General features: G+C 45.2%; 1 protein-coding gene across 1 annotated transcript; it reads right to left on the bottom strand.

Moving 5' to 3' along the window:
• Positions 1-2,263: 2,263 nt before the first annotated feature.
• Positions 2,264-6,560, bottom strand: LOC110513647 (cytochrome P450 26A1-like). Its single transcript, XM_036960501.1, has 7 exons — positions 6,026-6,560; positions 5,681-5,905; positions 5,247-5,528; positions 4,991-5,137; positions 3,331-3,465; positions 2,967-3,119; positions 2,264-2,853 (listed from the first exon to the last, which is right to left on the bottom strand). Exons 1-7 carry the CDS (start codon positions 6,212-6,214, stop codon positions 2,515-2,517), a joined length of 1,470 nt encoding a protein of 489 aa, XP_036816396.1. The 5' UTR covers positions 6,215-6,560; the 3' UTR covers positions 2,264-2,514.
• Positions 6,561-11,271: the final 4,711 nt, after the last annotated feature.

Genomic DNA, 11,271 nt, shown 5'->3' with positions numbered 1-11,271 from the left:
GTTGCCATACCAAGCGGTGATGCAACCAGTCAGCATGGTGCAGCTGTAGAACTTTTTGAGGATCTGAGGACCCATGACAAATGGCCAGGGGATTAAAAGTCTGATGTGATTGGCCAGGAGGTTAATGCACGACCGGTGGATCCCCCGCAGGACGTTTGAACTAACGTAGGCTAATGCGATTAGCATGAGGTTGAACTAACGTAGGCTAATGCGATTAGCATGAGGTTGAACTAACGTAGGCTAATGCGATTAGCATGAGGTTGAACTAACGTAGGCTAATGCGATTAGCATGAGGTTGAACTAACGTAGGCTAATGCGATTAGCATGAGGTTGAACTAACGTAGGCTAATGCGATTAGCATGAGGTTGAACTAACGTAGGCTAATGCGATTAGCATGAGGTTGTAAGTAACAAGAACATTTCCCAGGACATAGACATATCTGATATTGGCAGAAAGATTACATTCTTGTTAATCTAACTGCACTGTCTAATTTACAGTAGCAATTACAGTGAACTAATACCATGCTATTGTTTGAGGAAGGTGCACAGTTATGTACTTGAAAATGTATTATTAAACCAATTAGGCACATTTGGGCAGTCTTGATACAACAGTTCATTGGAACAGTCTAAAAAACTTTGCAAATCAAATGTATTTATATTGCCCTTATTACATCAGCTGATATATCAACATGGCCAAGATGTTCAAATGTTCATAAATGACCAGCATGGTCAAATAATAATAATCACAGTAGTTGTCGAGGGTGCAACAAGTCAGCACCTCAGGAGTAAATGTCAGTTGGCTTTTCATAGCCGATCATTGAGAGTATCTCTACCGCTCCTGCTGTCTCTAGAGAGTTGAAAACAGCAGGCCTGGGACAGGTAGCACGTCCTGAGAACAGGTCAGGGTTCCATAGCCGCAGGCAGAACAGTTAAAACTGGAGCAGCAGCACGGCCAGGTGGGCTGGGGACAGCAAGGAGTCATCATGCCAGGTAGTCCTGAGGCATGGTCCTAGGGCTCAGGTCCTCCGAGAGAAAGAAAGAAAGAGAGAATTAGAGAGAGCATACTTAAATTCACACAGGACACTGGATAAGACAGGAAAAGTACTCCAGATATAACAGACTGACCCTAGCCCCCAGACACAAACTACTGCAACATAAATACTGGAGGCTGAGACAGGAGGAGTCAGGAGACACCGTAGCCCCATCCAATGACACCCCCGGACAGGGCCAAACAGGCAGGATATAACCCCACCCACTTTGCCAAAGCACAGCCCCCACACCACTTTTGGGATATCTTCAACCACCAATTTACCATCCTGAGACAAGGCCGAGTATAGCCCACAAAGATCTCCGCCACGGCACAACCCAAGGGGGTCTTGCCAACCCAGACAGGAAGACCACGTCAGCGACTCAACCCACTCAAGTGACGCACCCCTCCTAGGGACGACATGAAAGAGCACCAGTAAGCCAGTGACTCAGCCCCTGTAATAGGGTTAGAGGCAGAGAATCCCAGTGGAGAGAGGGGAACCGGCCAGGCAGAGACAGCCAGTTCGGTTCGTTGCTCCAGAGCCTTTCTGTTCACCTTCACACCCCTGGGCCAGACTACACTCAATCATATGACCCACTGAAGAGATGAGTCTTCAGTAAAGACTTAAAGGTTGAGACCGAGTCACACTGATACCATCTAGTGGCCAAAATCTATTTTGCGCCTGGGCTGGAATAATACATTATGGCCTTTCTCTTGCATTTCAGAGTACAAGAAAAAATGAAAATAAATTGTTTTTTTCTTTGTATTATCTTTCACCAGATCTAATGTGTTATATTATCCTACATTCATTTCCACAATCTTCAAAGTGTTTCCTTTCAATTGGTACCAAGAATATGCATACCCTTGCTTCAGGTCCTGAGCTACAGGCAGTTAGATTTGGGTACGTCATTTTAGGTGAAAATTGAAAAAAAGGGGTCCAGTTTAAAGAGGGCCCCAGACAGGTACATACAGATAGGAACATTCTCATTGACTCCAGGTCATGAAATATCAAGCCCTCACCAGTAACAGGGCACTATATCTCTGGTTGTGTCCCAAATGGCCCCCTACATAGGCCCCCTGTTATTATACAGGTCTATTGGTCTTACTGACCGTGAGCCTGTCGGTCTCCTGACCCTGACTAGACAGTCTGCTGACCGTGAGGGAAAGTGGAAACGGCGAGGATATGTTGGTTTAGATTTAGTCTGAAATTGTGACGCAACAATACCAGGTCTAAATGTCATGGAAGTAAAAAACATGTTTTTATTAAATAAAACCCAGACAACAACGTGTAATATAAATAATGAAAAGTTATATAACAAAATGTACAGACACCTTAATGGAATGAGTGTCGTTTGTTTCTATAAAACATAAAATATACACAACTCTGTATTTTCACACATCAAGTATGAATCATTTAATCTAAAACTCATTACAATATTTTATATTTACAATTTCATAGCTTTAATATGGAGGCGTGTTTTATTGTCACTAGGTACGGCTGTAACTGCTGAACACAGTGGGCAGGTTGTCAACGGGGTAGACCGTAGGGCCGGTCTTCATGGTGGGGGGGCCGTTCGATAGAGTCCAGTCACATTGCAGTGTCAGCTCTACCAGGAATATCTTCAGGAGAACCTTGGCAAACTCTTTCCCGACACACATCCTGGAGCCGCCGCCGAACGGGATGTAGTTGAAGCGCGAGGAGTCCTCAGAGGATCTGTCCATGAACCGCTCCGGGTTGAACTCCTCTTTGTTAGGGAACACGTCGGCCACGTCGTGGGTGTCACAGATACTGTAGATCATGGTCCAGCCTTTGGGGATCTGGTAACCCTGGAAACATAGAACAGCCCTGTTAGACAACTGGTCTGGAGTTTCAGTCACTATCCCGTCAGATTAGTATTGTATTCAAATCATCTGTAAAAAAAAAAAAAAAGAGGACTTACATTGAGCTGGAATGTCTTCAGTACCACTCTGAAGCCTCCAGGTACAGGGGGGTTTATCCTCAAGGTCTCTTTGATGACACAGCCTGTATACTTTAACTGTTCCAACACCTCAATGTTCACATTCTGCCCCAGCAGATCCACACCTAGTTCCTCCTGACAGAGACACAGAGAGAGAGAGCGGAGAGAGAGCGAGACAGAGAGCGAGACACACAGAAAGCAAAAGAGAGCGGAGACAGAGTATTATTTCACAATCATTCCATAAGCCAATGAGATCTAAAGGACGTTATCAATGTCCTAGTAAATGACTGGATGAATATGGATTGACTGAATTGATGATTCCCGGCTATAAATAACGGGTTCTTACCTGCTGGTGCAGTTCTTGTCTGAGTTTGTTGAGCGTGTCGGGGTTGAGTCCCAGGAACATGACCAGTGAGGTGGCTGTACTGGCAGTGGTCTCATGGCCTCCAAATAAAAGCTCTGTGGCCGACTCCTTAATTGCCTTCAGATAGAGAGAATTATTTTGTTTTACTCACTGAGCACCACAGCTGGTTTAAAATGTACATCTATCATCTGTTTATTTATGCATGAAGAATAACTTGATAAATGTGTTTTACTTAACCTTTATTTATCTAGGAAAGTCAGTTAAGAACAAATTCTTATTTGGTTACTGGCCCAACGCTCTAACCACTAGGCCACCTGCCCTCCCCCAACGCTCTAACCACTAGGCTACCTGCTGGTTACTGGCCCAACGCTCTGGCCACTAGGCTACGTGCCGGCCCTACGCTCTAACCACTAGGCTACCTGCTGGTTACTGGCCCAACGCTCTGGCCACTAGGCTACGTGCCGCCCCCACGCTCTAACCACTAGGCTACCTGCTGGTTACTGGCCCTACGCTCTAGCCACTAGGCCACCCGCCCGGCCCCTACGCTCTAGCCACTAGGCCACCCGCCCGGCCCCTACGCTCTAGCCACTAGGCCACCCGCCCGGCCCCTACGCGCTAGCCACTAGGCCACCCGCCCGGCCCCTACGCGCTAGCCACTAGGCCACCCGCCCGGCCCCTACGCTCTAGCCACTAGGCCACCCGCCCGGCCCCTACGCTCTAGCCACTAGGCCACCCGCCCGGCCCCTACGCTCTAGCCACTAGGCCACCCGCCCGGCCCCTACGCTCTAGCCACTAGGCCACCCGCCCGGCCCCTACGCTCTAGCCACTAGGCCACCCGCCCGGCCCCTACGCTCTAGCCACTAGGCCACCCGCCCGGCCCCTACGCTCTAGCCACTAGGCCACCCGCCCGGCCCCTACGCTCTAGCCACTAGGCCACCCGCCCGGCCCCTACGCTCTAGCCACTAGGCCACCCGCCCGGCCCCTACGCTCTAGCCACTAGGCCACCCGCCCGGCCCCTACGCTCTAGCCACTAGGCCACCCGCCCGGCCCCTACGCTCTAGCCACTAGGCCACCCGCCCGGCCCCTCCGCTCTAGCCACTAGGTTACCTGCCGCCCCTCCACTCTAACCACTAGGCTACCTGTCGCCCCTCCACTCTAACCACTAGGCTACCTGCCGTCCCTCCACTCCAACCACTAGGTTACCTGCCGCCCCTCCACTCTAACCACTAGGTTACCTGCCGCCCCTCCACTCTAACCACTAGGCTACCTGTCGCCCCTCCACTCTAACCACTAGGCTACCTGCCGTCCCTCCACTCCAACCACTAGGCTACCTGCCGCCCCTCCACTCCAACCACTAGGCTACCTGCCGCCCCCCCACTCTAACCACTAGGCTACCTGCCGTCCCTCCACTCCAACCACTAGGCTACCTGCCGCCCCTCCACTCCAACCACTAGGCTACCTGCCGCCCCCCCACTCTAACCACTAGGCTACCTGCCGCCCCCCCACTCTAACCACTAGGCTACCCGCGCCCCTCCACTCTAACCACTAGGCTACCCCCCGCCCCTCCACTCTAACCACTAGGCTACCTGCCGCCCCCAGCGTCTCTGTTGTTGAAGATGGGGATACATGTATAGAATATTACCTGCATGCTGAACGGCTCGTCACTGTTCCTACTGATGTCTATCAGCTGTTGTAGCGCGTCTCTGTGTTTCACCTCTTTACCACTGTCTATTTTTTTCTGGATATTCTCCTCGATTTTGGAGTGGATTACATTTCGGGCTTTCAATCCCTGTAGATAAAATATGTATTTTTTTAAACATTAATTTAGGCCCTGACAATATTCTGAATACGTTGTTTAAAAATGTCATAGAATTAGAATTGAGTGCACCGCTACTTACCCGGTACAAGCCGCTGAAGGGGACATCAACCGGAAGGGAGAAAAGGTTCTTGATCATCTCTTCGAACGCCTCCACCAGCTCCTGCTCGTCGGTCTTGATCTGGTCCGGGTCGAAGCCCAGGAGGATCCTCATGGCGATGCGGAACATGAGGCGCTTCATCTCGGGGTAGACTAGAACGTAGGAGTCCTTCTCGAGCCATTCCCTCACGGCGCTCCTCACCTCCTCCTGGATCACCGGGATGTAGTGTTCCAAGGCATCCCGGGAAAACGCTCTCATTATAGCCTAAAATACAGGAGCAACTTTCCGTTAAGACGGGAGGGACATTAAAATAAAACTTTAAATAAGTGCAGATTTTAGCCAAATATCTATGCGTAAAATCCTACATTTTATTTGCTATTTTAAATTTTGTATTAATGAAAAAAAAATAAACGCACCTTCTTCTTGTTTTTATGCTGGGTCCCGTGCATATTGGAGAGCGTGTCCGATCCCAAAATAGTTCTGACGGAAGCGGGCCACTGCACCGCGACAAGTTTGTGTTCACCCAGCAGAATCTGTCTGACGTTGTTCGCTCCCATGACGCGCACCGTGGGGTTGCCAAAGAGATGCGTTCTGTAAATGGATCCATACTTCTGCCGTTTCATCCGCAGGAACTTTCTCCTCTGCAATAAAAGGAATAAATAAAAATGCTTTGTTTATTATCAACGGAAACCATATACACCAACAGGTTAATATTATACAATATTACTATTATTAAGTTTGAAAAAAAGTGTTATAATTACCTGGAGAAGGAGTTGGAGCGTCTCGCCAATGAAAGGTAAGCCCATGGACCCAGGAGGGAGAGGGGCTCGACAGCTGGGATCCCGACCACGGATCAAATAAACCTCCCATAACTTCACCGCGACTAAAAAGAGAAAGATTGGAAGCACAATCGTGCACAAAAGGGTCGCCACCAACGTGTTCAAAGCCATTGTACTAGTGCGCGTAACGAGTCGCGTAACCAAACCAACTATAAACGTGTGAGGACTTTTAGGTGGAGCAAGAGTTTGTTTGCTACTGAAAGTCGGTGTTTTCTACGGCCTTTTTATACCCTTTCCCCCAGGTCTCGGCCTCCTGTTACCTTGGCTTGGCGACAGAAATTAGTTCACACAAAGTTCATCTTTAATTGTTGTGTCATCTCGCTCCGCCCACGGAGTAGCAGCTTCTCCAAAACCCCATTTGTTACAGGCGCATTTTAATACCACCTCCTGTTGGAGACGCACAATCAGGGATTTAACTCTGAAAAGGTGTTAAGTCCCTCTAACAATAGGAACCATCCAAGGTCCTTTGTTGCAAATATTCCGCAGTTTAGCCTCATTACATGTGATGAGTTCTGCATGTAATGCCCGGGGCGGGTCTTAATTGAACAGCTTTCAACACATTTCAATTAGCGCTGTTGGTTCCGAATTTAAATAATTTCCTTAATCCCCCTTTAAATTCCCCTTTAAATTCCAACACACGTCTTTGCTTTGTTCGACTCATGCATTAAAGCTGAATGTGGTCAAATTAAATCATTAAACAGTCGTCTGAAAGATTTAATCCAGCATTTAGTTGGAATAACCAAGTTGTTTATATTGTATTTTATTAGGCTATACGAATTAATGACAGTTGTTTGGAGGCTAAACTGACAAGTTTTTCTTTTGAGACTTGGAGATGTTCAGTGACCTAGTGCGCACCCTGGTTAAACTTGTCTAATCTAGAATGAGACTTTAACCTGTTGTCTGTCTTGACTACCGTTTCCCTCTGCAGTCGGTGACGCTGCTCTGTCTGTATCTGTGGAAGGGCCTCTGTTATAAAAAATGATATCTTGCTTGCAGTGGGTTCAAACTTGGGTCAGTTGGTGGGAAATAAAACAAAATGTGTCTTGGTGTTAACAAGGTTACTGGGAGGCTAAACATGTTTATGACAGCTATAACATGGAGCGGACAGGCGACTCAGCCAGTCAAACAGGAGACGGCGTGGCTCCACATTTTACAGCGACACGTTCTACATTTCCCGTCCCCCCATTCTCTCTCTCTCTCTCTGTCGGGTCGCACCGATGTGCTGAAGCGTTGCCCTGCAGTTCACCTCCTCACTATGTATGGAGTAATCCATGCTAATAGCTTGAGGAGAAATAGCCCATAAATATAAGGATATTCTCAGGCGTTTAAATGCACATTTACTGATTAAGAATTCAACCACATAGCATATCCAAGACACCGAAGGACGTGTATTATGACATTACCTTACTGCACGTTTGAGGGCATATAGGTTATTTCAAACAAAGCTACCCCCCGGTGAATAAGAACATTGTGTGAAATAGTTCCGTGATATGATGTCCTTACTCTAGTCCACACTGGTGTCAGCTGAAGTTCAAGAGTACATCACTCACTGTATATTCAGTCCATACGGACACATCATTTAACTCTTTTAAACAGGTGGTCTTTAAAACGTGCCTTTTTAATAGCCTATAAAACCACCATCTGACCCGTGACGAATCATATATTTCCTTTAGATAGACCAGGACATTGACTTAAATGGCCACCGGTGATGTTTTTCGTGCTTCCCGTCCCACAAAATGCATAGCTATTACGCGCGCGCCTCTCTGTCTGCGTGTGAGAGAGAAACAGAGAAAGAGATTGAGAGAGATGAGGTCTGTGTCGGGGGGCGCATCGTCAGCGATTAGCTGGAGGCCGGAGAGGCTCTGCAACGCCGGGAGGGGGATCTCTCCTCATTCCCAAGCGCTGACGCTGACCTGCCAGTGCCCTACACCACGGACCCTGACATCTCGGTGAACTCCCGCGCACCAACCTCGCCAAGTTCACTGTCCATCAAATAACGAGATAGGGGACCGGGACCGGGCATGAACGAACACCAAGCAGCAATTACAGAGGAACAGTTATTATCTCCCGCTGTCGGTCAATCACACAAATCAAATAAAGCGGTAACAGTCTAATTGGGTCAAGAGATAAAATGGCTTCCCACTTGTTGGAATAAAACATTTTAATTGGATCCTTCTGCTTAATATTATCACCAGTAGCCTGTGACCTACTAGGATAATGTAATATATTATCACTAGTAGCCTGTGACCTACTAGGATAATGTAATATTATCACTAGTAGCCTGTAACCTACTAGGATAATGTAATATTATCACTAGTAGCCTGTAGCCTACTAGGATAATGTAATATATTATCACTAGTAGCCTGTAACCTACTAGGATAATGTAATATATTATCACTAGTAGCCTGTAACCTACTAGGATAATGTAATATATTTTCACTAGTAGCCTGTAACCTACTAGGATAATGTAATATATTATCACTAGTAGCCTGTAACCTACTAGGATAATGTAATATATTATCACTAGTAGCCTGTAACCTACTAGGATAATGTAATATATTATCACTAGAACCTGTAACCTACTAGGATAATGTAATATATTATCACTAGTAGCCTGTAACCTACTAGGATAATGTAATATATTATCACTAGTAGCCTATGTAACTTACCCACTAGGATAATGTAATATATTATCACTAGAACCTGTAACCTACCCACTAGGATAATGTAATATATTATCACTAGAACCTGTAACCTACTAGGATAATGTAATATATTATCACTAGTAGCCTGTAACCTACTAGGATAATGTAATATATTATCACTAGTAGCCTGTGTAACTTACCCACTAGGATAATGTAATATATTATCACTAGAACCTGTAACCTACCCACTAGGATAATGTAATATATTACCACTAGTAGCCTGTAACCTACTAGGATAATGTAATATATTATCACTAGTAGCCTGTAACCTACTAGGATAATGTAATATATTATCACTAGTAGCCTATGTAACCTACTAGGATAATGTAATACATTATCACTAGTAGCCTGTAACCTACTAGGATAATGTAATATATTATCACTAGTAGCCTATGTAACCTACCCACTAGGATAATTTAAGACAGATCAAAGATTTTTCAGCATCGTTCATTCAGTTTCTTTTTTAATGACCACACATCTTCCATTAAAACCTCGATGTGTCTCTCTCATGCGCTGCGTAAAGGGCTCCTCTGTCCAATTATAGAGGGAGGAGATTTGATTTGTAGGTTTGCATGACGTATGTGCAGTTGGAGGTGCTGTCACAACAGGAGAGGGTGGGGGTGTGGGGAGTCAGGAGAGGGTGGGGGTGTGGGGAGTCAGGGGAGGGTGGGGGTGTGGGGAGTCAGGAGAGGCTCAGCGGTTCACCCTGAGGTCAGTCCCTCCACCGACCCAGCGGCTGGAGGTACAGCCATTCCCCCTGTCAGGTCTAATGTCTCTGGGCTTGTTTAAGGGAGGGAGGCTCGGTAGGTGGAGTTATACCCTCAACACCCTCAAGTGTTGTTTTTTTAGTTGAATGGGAAACAATGGGCCATTTATTATGTCAGATTTGTATTGAAAGGAAAAGGTGTGATAGGAGAGAAAAGTGGATCAGGATTTAGAATGGGATTAATGTGTAAACAGGTTGGGCCAACCACTGATTTATTAATGGGTTTAATGTGTTAACAGGTTGGGCCAACCACTGATTTAGAATGGGATTCATGTGTAAACAGGTTGGGCCAACCACTGATTTAGAATGGGATTCATGTGTAAACAGGTTGGGCCAACCACTGATTTAGAATGGGTTTAATGTGTAAACAGGTTGGGCCAACCACTGATTTAGACTGGGATTCATGTGTAAACAGGCTGGGCCAACCACTGATTTAGAATGGGATTAATGTGTAAACAGGTTGGGCCAACCACTGATTTAGAATGGGTTTAATGTGTAAACAGGTTGGGCCAACCACTGATTTAGAATGGGATTCATGTGTAAACAGGTTGGGCCAACCACTGATTTAGAATGGGATTCATGTGTAAACAGGTTGGGCCAACCACTGATTTAGAATGGGTTTAATGTGTAAACAGGTTGGGCCAACCACTGATTTAGAATGGGATTCATGTGTAAACAGGTTGGGCCAACCACTGATTTAGAATGGGTTTAATGTGTAAACAGGTTGGGCCAACCACTGATTTAGAATGGGTTTAATGTGTAAACAGGTTGGGCCAACCACTGATTTAGAATGGGATTCATGTGTAAACAGGTTGGGCCAACCACTGATCTTTGATACCAGCTCGTTATTACCACATAACACATCGCAGGGCGCACGGAAAGGAAGCCAGACACGTCCCAAAAAGCACTCTATTCCCTATATAGTGCACTACTTTACACCAGCCCTCCCATAGTGCCCTACCTGGTAAAATGTAGTGCACTAAAAAGGGGATAGCATGTCATTTGGAACTGAGGCAAAGGTTCTTGGTCTGTTTCTGTCTTCTTCACCGACAGGGAAAGATCCTTCTTATTTAAAGTATAGGTACAATGGGAAAGTATTCAATTTGATTAACTTTGTCAAATTGACCAATTAAAAAAACCCAACTAGGACAAAAGGAATGTTTCAGGTTGGTAAACTCTATTACATAATTCCCTCATCACCTGGTCATTATATAAACATCATGTATATAAATGCTCTAGAAATAACACTTTACATCCTCTATATAAATGCTCTATAAATAAGACTTTTCATCCTCTATATAAATGCTCTATAAATAACACTTTATATCCTGTATATAAATGCTCTATAATTAAGACTTTATATCCTCTATATAAATGCTCTATAAATAAGACTTTATATCCTCTATATAAATGCTCTACAAATAACACTTTACATCCTGTATATAAATGCTCTATAAATAACAGACATTACATCCTGTATATAAATGCTCTATAAATAACACTTTACATCCTGTATATAAATGCTCTATAAATAAGACTTTGCATCCTGTATATAAATGCTATATAAATAACAGACTTTATATCCTCTCTATAAATGCTCTATAAATAACACTTTACATCCTGTATATAAATGCTCTATAAATAACACTTTACATCCTGTATATAAATGCTCTATAAATAACACTTTACATCCTCTA

The sequence above is a fragment of the Oncorhynchus mykiss genome, chromosome 23 (genome assembly GCF_013265735.2).
Source record: "Oncorhynchus mykiss isolate Arlee chromosome 23, USDA_OmykA_1.1, whole genome shotgun sequence".
Lineage (NCBI taxonomy): Eukaryota > Metazoa > Chordata > Actinopteri > Salmoniformes > Salmonidae > Oncorhynchus > Oncorhynchus mykiss.
Note: the sequence above shows the minus strand (reverse complement) of the source record. Positions and strands in the feature narration are given on the sequence as shown.

Bases quoted from the DNA above. Each gene is read 5' to 3' on its own strand.
- LOC110513647 (XM_036960501.1), bottom strand. From the start codon at position 6,214: ATGGCTTTGAACACGTTGGTGGCGACCCTTTTGTGCACGATTGTGCTT. The intron at 3,120-3,330 runs GTAAGAACCCGT...TGTCTCTGTCAG, and splicing joins GACAAGAACTGCACCAGCAG to GAGGAACTAGGTGTGGATCT. The intron at 2,854-2,966 runs GTAAGTCCTCTT...CTATGTTTCCAG, and splicing joins TGAAGACATTCCAGCTCAAT to GGTTACCAGATCCCCAAAGG.